Source organism: Juglans regia, chromosome 15 (genome assembly GCF_001411555.2).
Source record: "Juglans regia cultivar Chandler chromosome 15, Walnut 2.0, whole genome shotgun sequence".
NCBI classification, from domain to species: domain Eukaryota; kingdom Viridiplantae; phylum Streptophyta; class Magnoliopsida; order Fagales; family Juglandaceae; genus Juglans; species Juglans regia.
Genome location: NC_049915.1, coordinates 3,250,051 through 3,274,673, shown reverse-complemented (window position 1 = coordinate 3,274,673; position 24,623 = coordinate 3,250,051). Strand labels below are relative to the sequence as shown.

At 34.2% G+C, this 24,623-nt stretch overlaps 3 protein-coding genes across 8 annotated transcripts; 1 reads left to right on the top strand and 2 right to left on the bottom strand.

Moving 5' to 3' along the window:
- Window positions 1-1,135: 1,135 nt before the first annotated feature.
- Window positions 1,136-5,485, bottom strand: LOC109008875 (mitochondrial carrier protein CoAc1-like). The gene is made up of 7 exons (XM_035686121.1): window positions 5,289-5,485; window positions 4,775-4,855; window positions 4,486-4,693; window positions 3,417-3,549; window positions 3,051-3,235; window positions 1,684-1,812; window positions 1,136-1,237 (listed from the first exon to the last, which is right to left on the bottom strand). Exons 1-7 carry the CDS (start codon window positions 5,483-5,485, stop codon window positions 1,136-1,138), a joined length of 1,035 nt encoding a protein of 344 aa, XP_035542014.1.
- Window positions 5,486-12,746: 7,261 nt separating this feature from the next.
- LOC109008876 (cytokinin riboside 5'-monophosphate phosphoribohydrolase LOG8-like) lies at window positions 12,747-15,927 on the top strand. 5 transcript variants are annotated; one of them, XM_035685717.1, is made up of 9 exons: window positions 12,747-12,848; window positions 13,157-13,291; window positions 13,785-13,882; window positions 14,023-14,053; window positions 14,223-14,322; window positions 14,479-14,549; window positions 14,622-14,765; window positions 15,275-15,335; window positions 15,656-15,927. In XM_035685717.1, exons 2-9 carry the CDS (start codon window positions 13,178-13,180, stop codon window positions 15,679-15,681), a joined length of 645 nt encoding a protein of 214 aa, XP_035541610.1. In that variant the 5' UTR covers window positions 12,747-12,848; window positions 13,157-13,177; the 3' UTR covers window positions 15,682-15,927. The 5 variants fall into 5 exon arrangements, with proteins under 5 accessions (XP_035541610.1, XP_035541611.1, XP_018844680.1 ...); XM_035685718.1 differs by having other exon boundaries at window positions 12,753-13,291; window positions 15,278-15,335; XM_018989135.2 differs by having other exon boundaries at window positions 12,753-13,291; window positions 15,275-15,381.
- A 1,393-nt stretch (window positions 15,928-17,320) lies between these two features.
- On the bottom strand, window positions 17,321-21,586 carry LOC109008878 (probable magnesium transporter NIPA9). 2 transcript variants are annotated; one of them, XM_018989140.2, is made up of 9 exons: window positions 21,359-21,586; window positions 20,918-21,016; window positions 20,534-20,648; window positions 20,060-20,148; window positions 19,489-19,545; window positions 19,296-19,354; window positions 18,687-18,807; window positions 18,203-18,351; window positions 17,321-17,804 (listed from the first exon to the last, which is right to left on the bottom strand). In XM_018989140.2, exons 1-9 carry the CDS (start codon window positions 21,467-21,469, stop codon window positions 17,585-17,587), a joined length of 1,020 nt encoding a protein of 339 aa, XP_018844685.1. In that variant the 5' UTR covers window positions 21,470-21,586; the 3' UTR covers window positions 17,321-17,584. The 2 variants fall into 2 exon arrangements, with proteins under 2 accessions (XP_018844685.1, XP_018844684.1); XM_018989139.2 differs by having other exon boundaries at window positions 20,519-20,648; window positions 21,359-21,585.
- Between the last annotated feature and the right edge of the window lie 3,037 nt (window positions 21,587-24,623).

The window sequence follows — 24,623 nt, the reverse complement described above, 5'->3', positions numbered from 1 at the left end:
GATAAGATGAGATGAGATGTTTCTAAAAAATAAACGAAGTTTTTAAATTTAAGTAATTTATATATTATCGCATAATGAATAAATGTCATATAATTTTTTTTAAAAAAAGTACATTTTGATTTCGATTGAAAATTTATCTCAACTCATCTTTTATTATTATTATAATTTTTTTAAAATTTTCATATAAAATATAATAAACAATTCACTTTTTTTAAATCTAAAATAATAATAATATTAAAAATTAATATTATTATTATTTTTTCAAAATGATTAGGTGATGCATGCACATTCTACTACTATAAATATTATTTCTCTTAAATTAATATTGAATGCATTGGCTTGAACCAACCCAACTCAACTTTAAAAAATTTACACAACTTCTTACTATTCACACAACCTCCTCACACCACAACTTTGGTGAATGGTCTCTTCTTCTCTTTTTAGCTATACTAGTCTTCAAGAAAATATCATTGAATTAAAAAAAAATGCAATTCTTTTATCTTAAATTTTATCATTATTGGTCACATTTGTTATATGATATATTTTAAATGGTTTTCATTTAACTAGTTGACAAACCATTTAAAACGTGCCACATCGATAAGTGTGATCGAGAAGAATAATGCCATACACCACACCATCTTCCTACTCTCATCTCACTATATAAAATGTGTCATATTTATCATCATTAGATGATAAAAAATCATCTAATAAATGATTATTCAATGATGATAAATGTGTCACATCATATATAATGAGATGAAAGTAAGATGATAATGTGATGTATAGAATTTTCCGATCGAGAATTATAAGATTTAGGATAGAGTAACATTTTCCGTCTCAAAGTTTCAAATATTATATATTATACCCTAACTTGACTCGAAAACAGTATAGGTTTTGAGTAAGAATGGGTCTCAAGATTCAAGATTGAAAATCAAGACAGAATATATGAAAACACTGAAGGCATCAAAATCACAAATTGCATTTATCCAACATATTAAGCAAACAGCTTTGATGAAAGTAAGTGCAAAGTACTAGAATCTCAACAGACTTGGACTCCAAGCTATTAAGCTGGACCCTCACCCACTTTAGTTGCTTGAGATTTGACCCACAAGTGGCCATGGGACCGATCCATTTTTTAGGCAGCAGATATTGATCGAGTCTTCTGTCGAGGTGGAATTTGGAGCCAAAACTTCATCATGTCGTATGCAGTGAAACCAATCGCATCAGAAGGAACAATCTAGGAACATCGTATAATCTGTGTTAGCAAGACCTTATGATTCAAGTAAGAGACCAATTACACAGACAATGGTGACCCTAAACTCCAAATAAACTTCAAATCCTTTTTAAGAACAGCCTAAGTGGTCTTAGTGCAAGTAACCTGCACCAGAAAAAGTATAAGCAAACGAAGTCTAAACAACTTCTTTGAAGCATTCAAGATGTTGGATAAGTCATCATTGATAGGACAAATAAAACTAGTTAAATTGATCTTTAAGAAAACAGCTACATATGTATGCACGAGTGCGTGTGCTGTTTTGGTATTTACTAAAGTGTCCAAGGCCTCAGTGTTGTACTGCTTCTAGTGGATTAATGAATATATGAAAATGCTTCAGTCATAAATGTCTTGAGAAGCACCAGCCAGAAATCCATCAAGTGTAATCCGATTCAATAATTATGAACAATTACCTTCATATGGTTAATGCTTAGACCAGCAAACAACTGTCTCCATCCTTGATTACAAACAATAACAGTGAGACCTTCCAATGTGTTTCTGTATCTAGCATTTCCTTGTACTGAAGGTTGCAAACTTTCGACCTGCAACAGCATCCCACAGGTATTGTAAAATGCCAATTCAAGTAATTTGTATAAGAGTCTCAACTTTATCTAGCAATACAACTACATCAATGTTGTTTGTGTGAATTCCGAGTCCATGGGCAACGACAGCTTTAATGCAAGTTACTTCTTTGCTTGTTTCTCTTGAGTTCAAGCCTACCCATGCATGGTAAGTAATCTTAAGCTGCATGACTATTAATCCAATATATCCTACATCCTGACAGGTCAATCTACTGACAAATGTAAAGCAAATGATGATCAACTACAGGTCAATTTACCCATGCATTGTATCTTGTAAAGCAAATGATGTTAAACTCTTTTTACTAATGTCATTCTTTTAAGCTGAAACAAGCTTGGGCTCATCTCACCATCACTCAACCTTATGGCTTAAATTAATATAAGTGACAACGTCCTAGTCCGGCATTTCAGTTTCTTCATCTACCAAAAAGAATTTCAAAACTCTACTGATAAAAAAAATTCAAAATTCTGATATTTGAGGCATGAAGTTAACCTCTTTAATTCTCAATCATCATATCAACGTTCACTATCAATAACATGATTTGGAAAACTAATTGGTTTACTACTTCTCCGTCAGTGATCTTTTAAGAGATTTGGCACATCATCCTCTGTAGTCAATCACAAACAGTCTGTATGCTGCATAATATGACTCAGAGCAGTCAATTCAACAGGTCAATCCCAAGTTTTACCCCAGCTTTGATAAGTTGCTCCCAAGCTATCTAAGGTGCCATTTGGATAGTGAGTTGAGATGAAAGTTAAATAAAATATTGATAGAATATTATTTTTTAATATTATTATTGTTTTGGGATTTGAAAAAGTTGAATTGTTTATTATATTTTGTGTGAGAATTTGAAAAAGTTGTAATGATGAGATGAGATGAGATGAAACACTTCTTGTACCCAAACGGGGCCTAAATGTGGCCAATCCCATCATACAAATCCAGACCAACTCCCCTTGGTGATTTCACTGTCTAGCTTGCTGAAAAAAAGTTAAACCCTCTGACAGATAACCTAAACTTTCCCACTGGCCTAAGGCTACCATGCACATGGACTCATAGCGACATAAAGAGTCATATGATCCTTATTGATTCCTCTTGCGTCAACTTTTGATTGCCCCAGAAAATATACTTGGTGTATGTACTGTAAAAGAAAAATAGCTCCATTTTGCTAAGTGTTGTATAATGAGGGTAATGGGGCACATACCTGCATCTGTCTCCTAACAACATCTAGTGAGTATGTGAAGGTCAGCCCAAATAAACCAGCTAGAGCTCCATAGGAAAGACGCATCACAATGGACTTTTGATCCTCTTCAGGAACATGCCTCTTGAGTTCCTCGTATATGTAGAACTTTAGCCCAGCATAAGGAAGGATACCAATGAGTGTTGGGCCTGCTCAAACAAAGAAAGTTTGTAATGAAATGCCCCTGCCATACGGTTTCACATAAGAAAAAAGAAACTTAGAATGAGAAACAAGTTTGACAGGAGTCTTCATTATAAGATCCTTTTGATACTCATGAAACCATTTATACACACCGAGATAAAAAAAACATAACAATGACAACAAACATACCTACACCTCGATAAAGCGCACGCATTCCTCCTTGCTTGTACACACTTCTAAGTACATCTCTTATGCCGTTATATGCAGGTTGAGCGTGATTATTCTTCATACAATAATTGATACTTCCTCCAGACTCAACAACCTACAGACCATTGAACATCAACAGATAAGTAAATAGGTACCATTTAATGAAAATGTTAAATAGGGAACAATCAATCAGAAGGGGAAAAAGGAGCAGTAAACACCCCATGAAGTTATTGATAGCTTAACACAATTAAATAATCATTTGCTAAGTACTGAATAACTAGAGGACAAAAGATAATTTCTTAGAAATTTAAGTCCCTAACCACCCCACCCCCGATTCCAAAAAAAGGCCCTTTGTGACTGTAGCATTCCCTTGCAGGGAGAAGGGAGGAAATTTGGTGCATGGATCATGAATAAAGCTTTGAACTGACTTATTTCAAGCATTGAGAAACATGTGTGTCGAATAAGAACCTTTATCCTTCCTCAAAAATTACACTCAAAACTAAGGGTAAAACTAAAAATTATTATGAGGTTCCAAGGGGGGTGGGATTCATATATGTAGCTCCCTCCCAATTAACAAAAATCCTGGAACATGAAAGATTTAGGCTGCATTTGGATGTTGAGATGAGCTGAGTTGAGTTGAGTTCTTTATGAATAATAGTGATGTGAGATGGTAGAGTGAGTTTTGTGGAGTCTACCTAAGATGAGTTTAAATGTATTTGGATGTTAAGATGAGTTTAAATGTATTTATGGGAAGTTAAAAAAGGTTGTGGGTCCCACGTGTAAAGAAACGTTGAATTGAAAATGGTTGTGGGTCCCACGTGTAAAGAGCTTTTGAGTTGAGATGAGTTTAGTAATTTGAGAGTTGGATGTTTGGATGTTAGACTTAGTTTAAAATTAGATTAAACTGAGTTGAACTCAGATGAGTTTAACAACCAAACGGGGCCTAGTAGAAGTACCAGTATTCAGTAACTTCAAAGTCACCCAACACCATAAATACTCCCCTCCCTGCCCAAAAAGACCAAATGTTTCATTCTATATGCAAGATACATACCAGATAAGCAAGTTTAGTACGAGCCAGATCTAAAGGATATGTGCATAAAACTGCTATTCCTCCAGCTGCTGCACCAGCTAAAAGATCAATAAGGGGCCCTAATCCTAAGGCAGAATAGTTGTCCAAAATCAAACAGCGATACTGCTCATACGCCATGAAATGTAAGGCTGCATATGGAACAATCCGAATAACACTAGCTCCATTTCCTCTAGATCACAAAAAGCATAAGTTAAAATAAATTGTAGAGCAAAGACATAAAAAATGATCGAATTTTAACGTGTAAACATACTTGTAGAATCCATGGACTCCCTCATGCTTCAGTAACTTCTTCAAAGATTGGAACACCCCAAGAGAATGAAACCCTTTTGTTCTTGTTTGTAAAAATCCATACACAGACACACAATTCAAAAGAGGAGTAAGAACTTTATATTGATCTCTATGCTTCATTTTTTACACATCATTCCACATCTAATAACTTCAGAAATTTGTATTGATCTCTATACTTCAGTCCCCGCCATAGCCATTTTAAAAATATACCATTTGGGATCCCAACTAATGGCATAACTTCCGTTTGTTCTAGTTCTCTTGAGTTTATCTTTTTCCTTTCTATTAAAAATTCATTCTTTACCATCTCTCCACAATGGTCCTACAGAATCTGATTCCATCAGATTTTATTAGCCTGTTGTCACAAAGTGAGCATATCTTTGAGGTAAAGAAACGGATCTCGCATTCATTATATCCATATAGATTACAAATAATGAAAAAAATAAAGAGATAATAAGAAAGGGTTTTTTGGTTTATGCTCCACTTGCAAGAGTATTTTGATCCGTTCCAGGGGTGCAACAGCAGTTTTAGCGAATGCTCCAGCTGCACCTCCAGCAATCAACTCCTTAACATAAACATGCATAACATCAAGGTATGACACCTCTTTGCGAGCTGGTGAACCATCTATAAGCCTTGCAACATTTGATGGCAACACAGATCCTTCTGAAGAGCCCATCTCCAATCCCTTAAAACTAAGTTCACTACCACAACCTTTTAAATTCAAAAATCTTTTAATTAGCCACCCTACAGCTTAAACAACTCCTTATCCCATATATCTCTTGGAATACGAAACAAAAAAACTTTTTGTTCAAATCTCAGGAAAAATGGCCTGAGAACTCCCAGAAACCTAGTGGGTAGGTTCGCAAGCCGATCCTCCTCGTCAATGACAACAAGATACATCAACGCTGCACAGAGCAGCTGGCGTAAGCAGATCAAATATCCAAAATCCTGCTTTTAATTGTAACAACGCTCCAAAAACACCATTGCCCACTTAAAGTTTACCAATTAAACCGAATATTTCAACAAGAAAAAACAAAACTTCGACTAAATATAAGCAACCCATTTCAGTCCCGTTGGCATAAAGCAAATTCATCATTTGAGAAAGACAAGATTGATTTGCGGATTTCGATCTAAAATGCCACAAGTCTGACCAAATACTGCATAACCCTTCAATCTCAAGAAACCCACTTGAATGAATCAAAGACCGAGTGATCAATCCACACTATCGCCGAATGGGATAGGTAAAGGACGTGAGCGATCAATAAACGTTTGCGTAGGAGGAGAACAGGCCTGTATATACCTTACATAATATATAGCAATTTGGAAAGAAAAAATGAACCTGTTCTCCTTCGCCGACCGAAGGAGGTTTCCTTGAGCTCTCTTCTCTCTATCTCTTTGTGTTGCGCTTTCGGTTTCTTGCAATTTGAAGGCGCTTGTGAATATGAAACGTGCTATGATACGACTCTAGTGCAACCGAGTTTGGTGGACCATCACTCTTTGCCGACTTTGGTGTCCAATGAACTCTGAAGACGAATTGACCGAGTACAAGAAATCTAACGAAGTCACCCGTAAATAAGGAGCGAGCAAAGGACAATGGACCCCCCTGTTCGTGTCAGCATCCACGTAGGATTTAAAATTTATTTTTAAAAAATAATATTTACAGTCATAAAATATACAAATATCATATATTTTTAAAAAAATTAAATAAAATGAAATACATATAAAAAAATTAATTTTTTATAATAGACACTACTCTTTTTCAAAATAAATATATGACGCATATATAATATATGATTGTATCTAATATTACTCTTACTTTTATCAGTTTAATTATTTTTTAAAAAATATATCTTTCATAAATTTATAAAAAATGTTTTAAATATTTAAAAAACAAAAAATAAGAACAGATCTTGTCTAATGTCAGATTCATTTGCTTCATCTTTTTATTTTTTAATAGGCTATGAAGAATGTCTCAAACCTAACTATCAAACTAGACGGCACCCATTTCATTCTCTGGGAGCTTCAGCTTCTTCTAGTTCACAATCTACAACTGCTTGGCTTTATTGATGGAATCACACAAATCTAAAAAAAGAAATTTCCCTCCTCACATACAAAGAAGTCCAAAGAAGTGGCAGTAACTCCATTTAGATCACTCCATTTATTTTGCTAAACAAAACTATAAATTTGGTTTGCCTTTTGTATTTTTTTCAGAAAATGAATTATCAAACAAAAGAATCGTGTTTTGTAATTTCTATACAACTTCCTGTTGAGCACTGTGAGGAAGGAGCCGATGTCGAGCTGAGGAAGGGGACAGATGCTTCGAGCTGAGAAGTAGCATAACTTTTACCAATGATTAAGAGTATTTTATGTGTTTTTTTATTAAGATATAGAATAAATAATAAAATTTATTTCTTCTCGTTAGTATAAATTTTTAAAATAAATGACGAATAGTTTAGATAATATTCAGAACAAAAATCCTAAATTAGAACTCTAACCCTACACTTAATCTCATTATTTATATATTTCACGTGTTGGGCAGTGGTTTTACATTATCATGCAGCAAAAGAAACTTTGAATGTGTAGATGACAAGGAGATAGAGATGCAAAAATGGCCATTTTAGATGCTGAATAACGCCTATACAAAGTTGAAATTGAATATATAATTAAGCTTGAATTGGGATGAAATTATAGTGATTGAATCATTATGACAGTTTGAATCTAGAATTTTCTCTAGAAATCTCATGCATGGACAAATCTTAGAATCTGCCAAAAACAAAAACTCAATATCTTCCAAAAATGAGTAGAACTTTAGTTCTCGTTTAGATACTTAGAATATATTTGCAAATAGTAGTGAAATAATTTGAGTTAAGATATTTTATTGAGTTTCAGAAAATGAGAGAGAAAAAATTGAATAAAAATATTAAAAAGTTTAAATACTATTTATTAATATTATTTTTATTTTGAAATTTAAAAAAGTTGTATTGTTTTTGTATTTTGTTTGAGAGTTTTGGAAATTTGTAATGATTAGGTAATGATTAGATGAAAAAATTGAAAATTAGAAATTGAAATGTATTTTGTATTTGAGTAATGTTTGTGAAGGAAATATATAAGAATTTCTAAGAATATCCCAGAACAAATATCCTATAATACTTGACAACAATTGTGTTGCCAAACGGATAACAATTATTCTCATATATTCTCAAATTAATTCATTATTATTTATAAATTATTCGCTATTATTCACAAATCATTTAAGAATATTCGAGATACTCAGTATCCAAACGAAGCAATATCAATGTGAAATCAATATATGATATCATATGTTGATATGATATAAATGAATTGAACAAAGTGTTTGAGTTTTAGGCCGAGTCGAGATATTGATATGATGTGGAAAGCCATATGCAAGTTGTTGCATTAAGATAGGGGCATTGCTTTTTCTGGCTTTCCTTTTGATGCTTAGTAGTTGACAAGGCCATGAACCTGAACCCATTCTGGTGCCGAAAACTACCAAAGGGGTCCAGGAGATGGAAACTAAACATAGAAACTCTCCCACTACATTTTTGTTCTTGAAGCCTAGGGCACATTTTCTGACAGAAAGTGTTGAAAACTTGTTCTCTTCTTATGGCACCTTGGATTTTTATCCGAGTTTTGGGTTGGTTTGGATTCAGAGAGTGTTTCATCTCATCTTATCTCATCATTATAATTTTTTCAAATGTCAATTTAATTTTTTCAAATCTCAAAACAATAATAATATTAAAAAATAATATTATAACAATATTTTATTCAACTTTCATATAAAATTACCTTATTTTCTCACTATCCAAACTAGCCCTAAACTTGGTAGGGAAATAGATACATAATCCGGGAATTACAACATTTATAGTTACCCGAGTGAATAAACCTAAACTAAATGATGAAAAACTTCATCACTAGGGGTGCAGGAAGCTGTTTGACCACTCCCATTCTCCTATCTGTGAATCATAATATGTTAAAGTGCTGTTACATCCCAAAAACTTGATTTGGAAATTATGCAGTTAAGAAGGACTTGTTCTCCAAGAAGGGAAAACATATATATGCCACTGACTTGAATAAATGTAGCCAGGAAATAAAATAAAAGAAACTAATGAAATGCAGAGTTGATGGTATACCTCAGCAAAGCAAAAGAATCATTTCTGCTGTGCAAACAGTTTATGGTTCACTAAAGACTATTAGGCAATCTTATGATTGTGTTTTCTTTTTGGCACCCATAGTGAGCACTACTTCATGAGTCTTGATGACTGGTCCTTAATGGCCAGCCGGGAGTTACGCTTAGAGGGACTATATGTATAGCCCCTCCTTCCTTTGGATTAGATACTTGCATCACAAATTATCTCTATCTCAAATGGTTCTCTCTAGTACCAACATCTCGGCTATGGAATATGTGAACGTTGTTTTGGTATATTACCACGTAGTATACTCCACCATCGTCGGGAGGATTACGGATGAACAACGACAACAATAGAGAATCTGTGGAACAATGAAAAAGCAATTGTACGGCGCTTGCACAATTCACGACTATATGTAACATTACTAGTATGGCATATACAGATAATCCGGTTGCTCTTTTCACCTAGCATATTAAGTACTGTAACTGGCTCTGGAATAAATTGATGGTCTCCGGCTGCGTTCATGCAAAATCACTACTAATATTGGTGTTATGCCCATATGAATGGAGGGAGTCACTCCAATTGAGATCTTCTCTAATTTCTTGACCGACTTAGAAGGTCCAATGCAACGAGAAATAGATACAACATTAAATGTTCATGTGGGGGATGGACAGTGCTAAACATGGTAAGGTCCACGTGTTAGGTCTATTTCTCTCCACAATTAAATCATCCAATTTGATCAGACAATTGAAGAGGATCTCTATTCGAAGAGAAATGATAGTTGCAGTCATGAGTGTACAACCCATGTAATCATTTTAAAAAAAAGTGAATAAATACAGGACTCACATGAAAAGAAAATTATTTTTTTAATAATGAATCTACTCTTTTTCAAAGTGATTGTACGGCGCTTGCATACTCCGCGACTGTATGTAGCATTACTCCTATCTGAATCCCTTGAAACATGAAAAAACTAGCTACCCCTGCATATGGCGTGGAAAGGATTGATTTATTGACATGATGACATTCTTCCTTCATTCTTGATTTCCTTCAACATGTTCTTCTGGTGGGGGAAGTAAGTCTGGTTCGTTGAATGAGAGCCCCCTAGACAAAGATATCATACTCGGGGTCCTAGGATGGTATGCTGAGATCCTTTTTCCCTTGCCATCATAAATAACAGCATCTTCCTCGTCCGGTACTTTACATTTTTCCCCTAATATAATTGTCTTCATCCAAATAGAGTCTTTCATCTTCAACTCCTCTTTCCTCTGACGATTTTCCTCCCTTCTTGCCAATGACAAGCTTCTTGGAAGTTTCATACTTAAATTCATCGATGCTTTTCGGTAAGACGAGGTATTGGTCATGTTTCTGCAAGAGTAACTCTCTCTCACTTGCTTCATTGCAGGTGGAAGTGGCAATTCTTTGACTTGTGGTTCTTTGTTCTCCAAGGTATCCTCAGATTCTACTGGTTCTGCAGCTTTTGTAGGTGGAGAAGATGTCATTGTCATTGTAATTGCTGTTGAATCAACCAAACCTGGCTTTTCTGCCGTTTCAAATGGAGGGGGAGCTGAAGGAGGTGATGTTCTTTTCCTAAACCGAGATCCACATAGAGCTGTGATCGTAGCAATGGCTGCTGCTATCCCTACAACTAGGAGTGAAAATGAGAGCAATGGATGTATTAATTGCTTCTCATTCAAAGGGATTCTCCTTCCCATGATTTAAACATCCAAAGAAAGATAATGCAAACTTGTGACCTCTCTTTCTTTGGATTCTCTCACTTGTCTGCTCTCTCTATATGTTCTTCATTTTTTTTTTTCTTTCTGATGTTTGAAAATGGTGCAACAAGGTTGTTTGGATCTTGGTAAAAGAAAAAAATTTAGTCTGAAAATGAAGGTGGATGTTTTTGTTCCTTCTTGGTCTCTATAGGAGTATCCGAAACAATTTGCTTGAATTTAGGAATTGAGAGGACAGAAGAAGAGGAGGGGAGGAAGAGTCATACTATTCTGAGGCTTTCAAGACTTTGTATTTTGGCCAAAGCAAGACCATTCAGACGGTTAAGTTAGTTAAACCATTCATCTATATATATCTTTACTCTCTATAATGTCTGAAGTATATAAGAAATTCATTTGTCATAATTCCCAATATTCAAAACATGTCTCTCAGGGTTTAATGTATTGGGTTCATGACAGAAGGAGGAAATTCATAAAAAAAAGTCTATAAATTTGACAATCAATTGGCTGAATGGTAGCAATCCCCTGAATACAAAAGAATGAGATAACTTTATGGCTTTCTTTCTGTGTAAGTGCATGGAAGTCCCCATTTGGAAGATTGTCTCAAACATTCTCAGGGCCTATCCTTCTCTCCCCCAAGTTTAGTATATATCTATTACAACCTTTGATTATCTCCTTAAATGATTAGCGGTTAAGTGAGAAAATTATTTAATAAATAGTTTACTATCTGTTTGATGATTCTTAAGAGATAATGAATAGAGATAATATTTACAATCTTAGAATGTGCATGTTTCGCGTACTCTCTTTTAAAAAAATGGTTAAATTTGAAACCAACATGAAGAAATCGTTTTTTTAACGGTAGACCTCACTTTTTTCTTCAGAATGAGTGCGTGAAACTTGTATATCCTAAGATTATATCTAGTATTACTCAATGATGAAAGGATGGTAACTAAAAGACGAATATCATTTTTTATATAAATTATTTATACTTAATTTGATATTATGAACTTTTTGAATTTAATATATATATATTTTTTAGTGATGATATTTGCAGTCTTAAGATGTGTGAGCTCCACACATTCTTTTTTTAAAAAGAATGTAAATAAGAGATGCATATGAAAAAAATTATATTTTTTAATGGTGGACTCTATTTTTTTTTAAATGGAGTGCACAAGGCTTGTATAACCTAGAACTGTATTTAACATTACCCTATTTTTTACTTACCATTGGTACAAAAAAGTTTTCACTACATGCCTTTTTTCTGTCTTATGTAGTTGATGCTGAAGTAATTCAAGAAATTGTGAAATTACTGCTTGTCCAAAAAACTTGAACTTATGGGAATATATAGATTTTATTATATATTTTTTATGAGAAATACTTTAGTCACAAGTAATTACACAAAAACAATTTTACAAACTGGCGTGGCTTGATGTGGTTCGTCAGATTGTAAAGTTACTTTTATTATAAAATAAATCTAATAGATCAGATGAAGTCACGTCAGTTTGTGAAATTATTTTTATATAATTTTTTTGTAAATGTAATAGTGCTCTTATTTTATATCTTAACAGAAATTAGCTGAGGCAAAGATGGAATTATAGATAAAAAGGACTCAAAGCACCACTCCCCCCTCAAATTAAGTGAAAAATAGAGCAGAAAATAACATTAGTAAATTTGGAAAAATGTTATTTGTATTTATAATTTTTATTTATATAACAATATGTGCTGACGTGTCAAATATTAATATGTTGAAAATTATATAATTTAAAATTTAAAATTTGAATTTAAAAAAAAAACTGATAAAATTGATCATGAAGTAAAAAAATTCCAACGAAAATCCCAGAGGGAAAATTAGTATTATTCATTTAATTTCTAGATTTTTGTTTGCATATAAGTCAAGTCGAACCAAAAGTAATCTTTTTGCCCCCCTTGCCGCGTCCTTTACACCTAATAAAACTATACTCTCCTTTTGGATTTGGCACGTGCAACTCTACTTTGGATAGAGAGGAACAAATAAAACATTTTTTCTCCTTTATTATGACTAGATTATATTTGTTTGTTATCTCTCATATCTATCTGTTTATCTTTTCTTTTTTCAAGTTTTTTGTATGATAATTGTTTATAAAGCCGACAGAAATAAGTTGGATTAGAAATGAAATCTATATAGGTGGGGTTCGTGTGTTCCCATTTGACAAATACATAAGACCCATATATTTATAGAATTTTTTTTTTCTTTTTTTCTTGTTGGCATCTAATTTATCGAATTCATTTCCTGTTTATATCAGTATAGAGTCAGTTCAGATAGCCTTTTGAAGGCCTTTATAATCTAATTTCTTTTGTTTCATTGATTTATATAAGTTTAGGGTGGTTTGCAATTGAAGTACCATTAGCCCATTAACTGCATAACAAAGTTTTGCCTTTTTGTATTGTTTTTTCCTTCCCTTTCAATTGTTTGGGACCGGATTGGAAAAAAAGAGGAGGAGAAAGCAGTCGTGAATGGAAGAAAGCAACACAAGAAGCAAGTTCAGGAGGGTTTGTGTCTTCTGTGGGAGCAACTCTGGCTACAGAAACGTCTTCAGTGATGCTGCTCTTGAATTGGGCAATGAACTGGTTTGTTTCATTGTTTGTTTCTTCTTTTACTCTCTTCCTATCTCTTTCTTTGCTTAAGTTTTAATGCAGTCACAAGCTTTGCTATATGTTCTCCGATATGGTTTGTTTTGATGATAATGTATTTATTTTTAGCTGCTGTGAACTGGGTGTTCGATGTTTTGAACTGGGATTGTTTCTTGGGATAATGGAACTGTACTTTGCTTTTGGTTTTGGCCTCAATTGAGTTTCTGATGATTTCGGCTTTATGCTGCGAGTTGTAAAATGATAGTTTGGTGTGTTAGTTGGTTCTGTTTGGTAATGAGGCTTATTGGGTTTTGGTTTCTGGCCAGAAAACATAATTTAACCAATATATTGATATGATTTTGAATTGTGCATTTCAAATACCGAACAGAGCATTTCCTGTCTGATCATAAAGGCATGTTCTTGACTACTATCCTTGATTGGATCATTCCTAAAGGTTTATTTGCTGTCGGTGTTGGGGTATCCATGACAGGTGAAGAGGAAGATAGACTTGGTGTATGGCGGAGGAAGTGTCGGGTTGATGGGTTTGATTTCGCAGAGAGTTTTTGATGGAGGTTGCCATGTTCTTGGGTATTTCTAAGAAACATGCCTGATTACCCTTCAATATTACATTGTCTGTGTCTTTCATATTTAATCCTTTCATTTAATGCAAGATTGGTGTTGATCACATCATACCACTAGACAAATTCTTAACTGCTTTTCACATGCAGGATCATTCCAAGAGCTCTCATGCCTCTTGAGGTATCTCTTTGTGTATTGAATCAGATTGTAATTCTTAGCTGCCCATAAGGGTTAGAAATTCTTATTACATCCTATATAATATTAGTTCTAGTCCTCTGCGCTTATATATGTTGTTAGTTGAAAAACATGTTCACATGTTCATTAGAATATTGTTGGCTAGCACTGACAGATATCTGGTCAACCCGTGGGAGAAGTAAGAACTGTTTCGGACATGCATGAGCGTAAAGCTGCAATGGCTCGAGAAGCTGACGCCTTTATTGCTCTTCCTGGTAATCACCTGGAAAATTCTTGTCAATAATCAAAAGAAAATAAACAATCATCTCAAGTGTTTTGTTCCTTGAAACCATTGAGTTCTTCCTTTACAAATCAAGATGGCTATTCTCTTAGTACTTAATACCTACCATCTTGTTCTTTTCTGGTTTTAGGAGGATATGGTACCATGGAAGAGCTGTTGGAGATGATAACATGGGCCCAACTTGGAATTCATACAAAACCGGTATCCTATCAATTTCACATTTGAAGATATATTGGGAAAATTACCATTGCAACTGGATGTTAATTTCTGTAGGTTGCTCTGCTGAATGTTGATGGGTACTATAATTGCTTGCTGGCATTATTTGACAATGGGGTTGAAGAAGGATTCATCAAGCCAGTTGCTCGGCGTATAGTCCTCTCTGCTCCAACTGCAAAAGAACTAATAATTAAGATGGAGGTATCCTTATAACCCAAGTAATTTTCTCCCAGAATCAACTAGGCTTAGTGGAAGGAAACACCCCCTTCCTTTTTAAAGGAAAGAGAAAGAGAAATAAATTCAAGATTAACTTATTTTAATGCATGTTCTTTGCTTCCCCCTAGTGGAAAAAATGGATAAAGCTTCACCAGATTTCAGGAAAATGACTGAACTAAAATTGTTGAACTAGCCAAGTTTCTTAAGAAACTCTTGTTGAGCTTGTAGAGTCCTCAAAATCATAATTACAAAAGCATACCTGCCTATTAAATGGATTTGAGTTGTTAATTAATTGATTCACCAAGTGATGCACAAATTTTAAATGAGTTTGGTTGGTTGCTCTGTAAGCTCAAAGGCTTATTGGCATGGTAAATATCCTCTTAGGAGTTTTGCAAGACTTTTTGTTTCAATTTTTTGACTGGGAGATGATATTGAGTGTAATAAAATCTTCTGACTATATATATCTCATCTAATTCTTTGATATGTTTCTGCAGCAGTACATTCCTTTCCATGAACATGTTTCTTCTCATGAAAGCTGGCAGATGGAAAAACTTGGTAATTAATAATTATGCAGGGCAAGAAAAGGCACTCTGATTATGGGGTTAGGTCTTTCTCTTAAATTTACTTTCTGATGTGATTCATCATCAAGTAGTGCTATTTGATGAAGACCTTTACACCACACACTATCCGCAAGAAATAATTTGATTTGTAAGATTCAAATTTTAAAATTTATCTTCCAGATCAAATCATGCCACGTGGATGGTGTGTGGTGTAAAGGACTTCAAATAAAATTATTCTTTATCATCATCCAAGTGGAAAAGTCTATATAGATATGGATGGGACCATATATTGTTCATTCTCTGTCTGAATTGCAGTGAATTCGTATAAGCAGCTTTCTTAGGTGAACTTGGCCTTCCATTAAATGCCAAACTGCAACTCACATGGATTTCTCAAGGGATCATCAACTTGATGTCATGGGCACCTTCCCTCTGATGAGTCATGACTGACTCCTCATGAACTAGACGGTTGATTATGAAGTAATATAAACACAATCTTCTTTGATTACTGAATGTAATAAATTAGATATACATGTAAGAAGACAAATAGTTATGCAGAAAATAAGTAAAAATCTCTCAAGCTTTTCAAATTTCAAATTGCATAATATTAATCGACATTAGCTTTTAAATTACTTCAAATTCAAATTACCAAATTTGTAGATATTTTTCAATTAAGAAGGGATGATGTGGCTTTAACATGAACAAAATTCATGCTTCAAAAACTACAAATGTAATAAACATTTATTGAGTAATGCTAGATACAGTCTAAGGTGTGCAAGACTCACCTCTCCCTTTGATTTAATTTTTTTAATATCAGATCTCACTTTTTTTCAAAGAGAGTGCGCGGGACTTGCATACTCTAGAACTGTAAATATCATTTCTCATACAAAATAAACTCTTTATATATATAGTAATGGTTATAGGGATACAATAGAATCATAGATTTTACTACAAGTCAGGTATAAGTCAATGTGATTACCTGTAATGGTGCTAAAGTATATGGTACTCATCCATGGACCATCATGAACTATACGTGACAAATTTAGCATGTCAATATTCTGCTTGTTGTGGGCTTAGTGGGACCCATTATAGTTATAAAAAAAATTTGAATACCAATCAATTTTCTTTGATAAATGTGATTTTTATAACTACATGACACAATGGTCATGTAGCTGGTAATTAAATTGTCCTAAATATGTAGTACTCCAAGCATCTATCTCTGCCAAAATGATTGGTCCCTCTTACCTTGAAGTTTCCTATTCCAAAAATGGTTTTGTTCTGAATTATGGATAGCTTTATTTTCCCCTCATGGTGGACCTGGATATGCTACTAATTATATTCTTATAATTTTTTTATCGTTTTATTTTAAATAGAGAGTAATTATGTAAAATTTAAATACTCAAATAAATAAATAAACTTTTAATTTTTTTACAAGGTAACCTATCATATTGGTTGATTGTAAAATATTTACAAGTATATCATTATTTAGTAGATAACATAAAATGAAGTAAGAGAGGAAAAGGACTATTTTTTAAACTTTTTTTTAAACTGAAAAGTATAATCAGGTCTAGTTTGCTCAGCACAAAAGTGGAAAAAATAAGGTCTAGTTTCCCTGAATTTACCATCATTCTGCTGTCTATCATAGAAATGTCTAAATACTCAATAGAGAGAAGTGAAGGGACAAATAAGAGGAGAAAGTGCCAGAAGAAAAAGGTGAAAGCACTTAAGCGGTTACACAATTCAGATGAGATGAGATATTTTGTTGAAAATTGAATAAAATATTATTATAATATTATTTTTGTTTTGAAATTTGAAAAATTTGAATTATTTATTATATTTGGTGTGGAAGTTTGAAAAAATTGTAATGATTATATGAGATAGTTTGGTTTTGTGTAACCAAACCAACCCTTAATGCTTGACTATGCTTTGTAGGTTTGGTGATGGAGAGACTGGAAAATCTCATGCGTAATATGGGACAAGTAGTAAACTCCATTTATGAGATTACCTCCTAAATGGAATATAAGAGGACAGAGTTTCAAGTTACAAGGATTTTACAATAAATCAAGCAATGGATGTCTTATAGAAAGAATGACCTACAAAATTACACTCCCTCTAAAATCAGTAAACATGATCGTACTATACATTTCACCCTCATTAAAGCCCCGGTGGAGTGACTCAGTGTCATCTACAAGCACATCAACAAAAATCTTAACATATTCAAGTGACAATCTGCTCCCTATTGTCAGTTCAAGCCTTCTCTTTAGGAGGAGATGATATCAAATGATGCAATGTTGCTGCCTGGATAACAGCACTTGGGCTTATATCCCTAATTCGGACAGACCCAGATCGCCTAGCGCTGAAACTCCTCTCAACGCCACTTGGTATGAAATTCTGTAATGGCCAAGGAAGGTATCTCACCAGCCGCGATGAACATACAAGTAAAATCACACCTATAATAATAAGTAACCTGCAGTTGAGAAAAATAAAACAGTAAATAACGAACGCGATGGCACACGGATACTGAATGTAAGCACTCGTATCTCCATATGAACCTCAATGCACGTGGACTAGATGTTGAAAATCAATGATAGGGACTGAACAATTAATGGATCCTTCGAACAAGTGAGTAACTGACAAGTAATTGACACGACCAATTATTTTGAATCCCATCCTTCTACCCGGTTAACACTTAGGCAGATAACCATGATATTGAGGATGTGCCGGGTAAGGTTTCTAAAACGAGGTAAATTGACATTCACTGAGTATCAAGCTTTAAGAACTCATGCTTTAGGCCCAAAGATTAGACTCAAGAAGGTATCTTCTGTAAGCACATTGAGTGAAAAATAGTGTAGCATTTTCAATTACCACCCAAGCAGAAGTGAAACACGAGCTGTTGGTGCTGAAGGCAATCGTTCACCTAATGCAAGCATACCAGCAAGAACGCCAGTCACAATTGATGCCACAGCAGCACACGTGGCTACTACAATTGCTCTCCCATGCTTTAGACCACGAGTCTGTTAAAAATAGAATGAAAATATGTCATGCAAAAGGATATTTGTGCAATATTTTGACACAAATCCACCATTTTCAACAAAAATGGTTTCTCATAAACAAGTATACAAACTGAGGATCGTGAAACATTGATTTCTTATGAGTAATGAGTGTCAAACATATAAGAGAACACCCAACCAATCCCCACAAAAAAAAAAAAAAAAAGAAGAAAAGAACAGTACAGACATGATACAACATGGTTTGAAGGTTATTTAGCTCGAAAAGGTTAAATGGTTCAGATGCAGTTCCATCAACAAAATGAAATCAAATTGTCAATTTGTTCAACTGTTTGAAATACCTGATAATAAAAACCTGTACCACTAAAAGATACACTGATTGAAATGCATATAGGTAGCAGCATCCTGTGGAAGCCCTGCTCCAAAAATACAAATCCCATCTTTGATATTACCGATGCCATCCTGCAATTACGTGTGTTTAACATTACTTCAAATATTCCTAGTTTCCAACATGCCTTCATAAACAGGGCATTTTCTTTGTATCATGTTACTTTGGTAATTCAATAAAGTCTTATTTTACTTATAAAAAAAAAAAACATTACTTCAAATATTTTAAACAAATAATTTTGCTTTAGGAATCAAGTTCTGCTCTTTATACATGTTCAACTTCATAACAGAGACAAATTTGACCCTAAATTGCTCAACAAATTTTCGCCTCAAATGGAAAGAAATATTATGATCTGGCATAAAAATATGTATTATTCAGGTTTGACAGATCTCACGAGAAAGCATGAAAAGATCCTAGTTGTAGATGCTGCAAAGCTTTCCGTTAAGTAGATTAAAGGTTTTCTATATACTCTACCATGTTATTAAGATGAACTGGCATGTACTATATCCTTAGAAGTTAGATCACATGAAAAGGAATAAGTTAGAGAGAGAGAGGATAGTACCCAAACAAAACACCAGATTCCAAGCCATATATAATTTCTTCAACAACTTCATATTCCATCTGAATTGAAAGGGCATGTCAATAAAGGATAGAGGTGGAGGAGGGGGGAGAACCATGCTAATCAAACACCATGGTATCACAAAACAACGGCATAAATCTTGCTAAGTGCAAAATAACTGAAGGGGAATTTTTACCATCTCCTGTTCTCTGCGGTATCGTTTGTAGATTCGAAGCCATCCATTAAGAAGCACCTAAGTAAAAGGATTCTACAAGGCTTACAATCATCACATAATTGATAAACGAAACCATGTGGCGTGCTTGTACCATTATGACAAATTTCATCCAACTGTGATGTCATAGATAAAATAGCAGGAATCAAGGTCGTCTGAGCAAAGCATAAGGTATAAAAATAATCAGGAATTGAGGTTTGTTGAGTCTCACAGGTATCTTCCAATTGAAATCTAACGCATAATTATTACCATGTCTCACAAGCATATTGTTTTTAGAGGTCCATATGCCAGGTATCTAAGACACGTGTACAGTTAGTAGCAATTCATGCACCATGAGCAGGGGTAATACTACTATTGATGGGCTTTTTATATAAAATCCAAAAACAAATCCTCCTAACTTTCAGGTTTGCAATATCAGAATCTGGCCACGTGAGCAGAGTTGAGAAACTCTTAAATGCTTTTGCAAAATTTATGAAAAGAATCTGAAAGACATGTCAATGCTAAGATCAGATGGTGCATAGGATAAGGTACCTACAAACAAGATGGCAACTGCAAATGCTAGCCATGGTAAATGAAACATGGATATGGCAGTTGCCTCTTGCTCCTCACCTCCAGCACCAACTCCTGCAAATGCAAAAACATGCACAAATGATTAGTTTATATAGGTCAATCAATAAAATAAGAAAACTAAACAACTAACTTTAAAACATTAGACTGTTATTATCAGCCGGGTATTTTGTTTAGACATTTGGTGACCAAACAGAAAAAAAGTTTGATGGTTTTCAGATAATAAAAAACTGAAACCCAACTACCACAGAGACAATAATTCACCGATATTCACACACCAGACAGGCCTCGAGCTGAATTTTTTTAAAATAAAAATTCTTAACCTTTACTAAATATAATTAACATGAGGTCAGTATTCCAAATTATATGAGTGCCTATGAGATCAATTCCACTGTAAAAAAATATAAAAATAAAGAGCTTAAATTACCAATCGTGCCAATACCCGCAAAAGTAATTCCCACCCAGTCAATAGCATTCATGACTTCCTTCAAATAAAAATGGGAAAAGATGGAAAGAATAGCAAGTCCGCAACCAGAAACTGGTTGGATGACAGATACCTGAGAGGAAATTGTTAAGAAATAAACCAAGTCTAAGAAACAGGTCAAGATCAGCATAATATGGATCCAAAGTTTCACCTACAACAACACAGGAAGCAGTAAAAAACTCAACGTTGATATTCGTATTTCTAGAAGTGCCCGGAACTTCATCTTCGATTCGAAAAATGACCAGGGAATTGGCAGATTTCTATTTCTAATGTTATTTTTGCTGTGGATAGAGTACTAACATAAATAATATAGATATGAAAGTTTGATGTAAATGCACTTACAGGGGCTTGAGATAGTGCCCTCAACATCAACATTGCTCCGAATATATCCATTAGAAAACCGATCACCCAAGTTTTGTTGGAAGCATATGCCTTTATCACCTAAAAGCACAAATAACGTACATTTATAACAGCAGCAATCGTTGATCAGATAACATGCAGATGCTACGTTTGATTGCATGGAACTGGGACATATGAATTTCTATTCCGTGGAACTACACTGCAATTCCGCATGATGGGTCATCAAATCAAAAGGAAATCATGCATCGGACTTTCACAAAGTTGCGTCTTTTCAGGTTCATTTTCACTGTATAACTTTATATTACCCAGTAAAATTCAGATCAACTAAAAAGAAAGAAATCACAGAATCACAGAAATGAATAATGGGTGGCGAGAAAATGTTGAGAAAACAAAGAAACAAGAGCAAAAAGGTTTTGGGCGTGCCTTGAACTTGAGAGAGAGAGGGGGAAGAATAAGGGTGCCCTTTTTCTGAAAGACTTTGCCGATGTTGTTACCAGCCGTCGCCGCTAACGTTAAACAGATCGATTCCCACATCTCTTTCTCTATTTGTCTCAATGATTTTCAGAGGCGATCAATTTCGCGGTAGCAACGGCCTATGTGGTCAATGGTTTTTCCTTGAAAACCAATAGCTGACTACTGGTAATCATTTTCAGTATCATTGACAAGTGTCAAATAGATAAGTGTAAAGGACCCTTCTAGAGTCACCGCAGGGAGCTCCCGGCCGCTAGTGTACTTGAAGTGTTTTTTTTTTTTTTTTCATTTTTAACATACATTTTTTTAATATTTTTAAATATTTTAAAAAAATTAAAAAAAAATCCCATCACTATTAAAAAAACATTTTTTAATAAAAAATAAAAAATAAATAAAAAAAATAAAAATAAAAATCCCAGCGGGAGCTCCCATCGGGAAAACTAGTATTATCCAAGTGTAAAAAAAGTAATCCCAGAATTATATAAAAATAATCATATAAATTGACGTGATTTTATTTTATTTATTAGATCTATTTTATAATAAAAATAATTTTATAATTTGATAAATTATATGAAGTCACATCAATTTATAGAATTATTTTTGTATAATTATTTTGTCGCTAGGAAAAATGCTATTAGGAGCACTAACAATGACTTATTAATCTTTATCTTCATATTCATCTTTACATAATTTGTCTTTAAATTCATCTACATTAACTTATATATATCTAAAATTTTACATAGCTATCAATAGTGCTTTTTCAAGTTTGAAGAAGCACTATTCACTCTCCAAACATTACTTTTAATGTTTTTTTTCTCTCATACCCATTAAAATCAATTTTGTAGAATTTGAAGATTTTGATATATGAAATTTATATTAAGTTGATGATACAAAGTGTTTTTTAGTACATATTAATATTTATTGATAAAATTAGTCATTTTGATATATAAAATTTGTAATATTTAGATATATGAAATTTGTATTTTTTGAGCACATGGTGCTAATTGTAAAATATATAAAAAATATATATATATTAATTTTAAGAAAAAAAATTAAAAATAATGATATTTTTTTATTATTTGGTTCAAATATGCATAATTCAATGTGGAGGTTTTTCTTAATATGCAAAATTAATATTTAAAAGATGTGATTTTGAAGATGCATATAGAAAAACCAATATTAGTACTCTAACTAGCTAGAGAAACTGCCAGGGAACCGCGTCTGACATGGCAAAAATGAAATGACAATGTTTCATTCAACTTGTCAAAATGCATAGTTTCTTCTTCATCTTGTTAGACCCAAGAAGGCCCCATCTCCAAGAAGCCAGAAGTCTTCATCTTCTCCAGAGCAACTCCCTCGTCCTCTCCACGAACCTAGCGAAGCCCCCTTTGTCTTAGCCACCCACATTTGAAATCTACGAACCCAAAAACCCACAGAGCTGTACATCAAGCCCCTTCGTCATCCCTTCGTCTTCCCAAGCACTCAAATCTGAAATCTCCTTCCCACGAATCAAGCATAGTTCGTTGTTGTTGTTCTCTTACTTCTCTTTGCTCCTTTATGATAAACTCCACCTTGCTATTTTCTCCAACGTCCTATACTTAAACAGGTAAATCCCAATAACAAACACGCTCAAAGACCAAACAAAAGAACCCATAAAAGTGAAACAAGAGAAAAAGAAAAAGAAAAATCAGAAATTGGGTTTGGAGAAGCAAACAGAGACGGAATCTACAATTCTCATATTCTCATAAAAGTGGTAAGTGATAGGGAAAGTTTTCTTTGTGGAAGAAAATAAGAGAGGAAACAGCAAAAATGCCAAAAAAACTTACAACCAAATGGAAAATCAACAGTTGAAAGAGAGACAGTGAATAATCAAATTATAGATAAACAGTCCAAAAATCAATAGTCAAAGCCTTATTTTTGCCCCCTTCAAGCCACTAGTCATCGACTACAACAGAGTACTCAATTTCAGTTGGCACTATCTCTGAGTGAAAAAGCAATACAACTGGCCCTGCCTCCAAGTTAACTCCATACAAGGTCTCCTCTGCATAAGACTCCAACTCAGCATCATCCTTGTCAACCGAATCCTCTAGAATTTCTTCTCCTTAATTCATTTTTGGTTCTTGTTGAGTATTGTACAAAAGGAATATTTTCTATTGTAACAAATCATACTCTAGGTTAGATAGCACTAACGCACGCCACATGTTTGTCGGTGTGCCTCACTTGTGTCGTGCACATTTTCCTCTTTAAATAGGTCATTGTATTCACTGTAATCCTTAAGACATTTGAATATACACAGTCTTCAATCTTTCATGGTAACCTGGCTCATTGTTAAGTCCTACAAGCAGATAGGAAATAAATTCAGCAAGGGACAAAGGAGAGCCAGCAGCACTCATGGTATCGGAAAGGTGCTTGACCTTCCAGAAATAATCTGAAACAGTGCTAGACCCTTTGGAAATGGTGACTAATTGATACCTAAGTTGGATGATACGCGCATGGGATTGAGAGGTAAAATGTTTTTCAAGGGCTTATCAGACTTGACGAGATGTAAAATAACCAGCAACTTGAGCAATGAGATTATTTGACAGAGAAATCAGAGCACTCAAGATGAGCTGGTCTGTATTAGTCCAGGTGAGAAATTATGGGTTGGGAGTTTTGTTGGAGAGGATGGGAGGAGGAGGAACTCCACTGCCATCCACGAAATGAAAAAGACGTTGACCTATGAGATATGAAATCATTTGTGTACGCCATAGTAGAAAATTTTCATTTATAAGTTTAACAGTAACAAAATGAGAACGATGAGGAAGGAGAGGGGCAGAGGTGGGTGTTTTCGAATATTTTTGCAGAGAAGACTCTTCCGCCATTGATTTTAGACGTTAGTCTTGGATCTTGGAGTAGCTTTGATGCCATGAAAGATTGAAGACTTTGTATATTCAAATGTCTTGAGGATTACAGTGAATACAGTGACCTATTTAAAGAGGAAAAGGTGCAGGGCACAAGTGAGGCACAACGACAAACAGGTGGCTGCGTTAGTGCTACCCAACCTAGAGTAGAATTTGTTACAACAGAAAATATTCCTTTTGTACAATACTCAATAAGAACCAAAACATAATTAGGGAGAAGAAATTCTAGAGGATTCGGTTGACAAGAATGATGCTGAGTTGGAATCTTGTGCAAATGAGACATTGCGTGGAGCTGACTAGAAGGCAGGGCCAATTGT

Coding starts and splice junctions, on each gene's coding strand:
- LOC109008875 (XM_035686121.1), bottom strand. CDS start 5,485: ATGGGCTCTTCAGAAGGATCTGTGTTGCCATCAAATGTTGCAAGGCTT. Junction 4,856..5,288: donor AAAATACTCTTGCAAGTGGA/GCATAAACCAAA, acceptor TTTACAAACAAG/AACAAAAGGGTTTCATTCTC. Junction 3,550..4,485: donor GTACTAAACTTGCTTATCTG/GTATGTATCTTG, acceptor AATGGTCTGTAG/GTTGTTGAGTCTGGAGGAAG.
- LOC109008876 (XM_035685717.1), top strand. CDS start 13,178: ATGGAAGAAAGCAACACAAGAAGCAAGTTCAGGAGGGTTTGTGTCTTC. Junction 14,054..14,222: donor GAGCTCTCATGCCTCTTGAG/GTATCTCTTTGT, acceptor TAGCACTGACAG/ATATCTGGTCAACCCGTGGG. Junction 14,550..14,621: donor TTGGAATTCATACAAAACCG/GTATCCTATCAA, acceptor TAATTTCTGTAG/GTTGCTCTGCTGAATGTTGA.
- LOC109008878 (XM_018989139.2), bottom strand. CDS start 21,469: ATGTGGGAATCGATCTGTTTAACGTTAGCGGCGACGGCTGGTAACAAC. Junction 20,149..20,518: donor TGCGGGTATTGGCACGATTG/GTAATTTAAGCT, acceptor TTGCATTTGCAG/GAGTTGGTGCTGGAGGTGAG. Junction 18,352..18,686: donor GTACAGGTTTTTATTATCAG/GTATTTCAAACA, acceptor TATTTTTAACAG/ACTCGTGGTCTAAAGCATGG.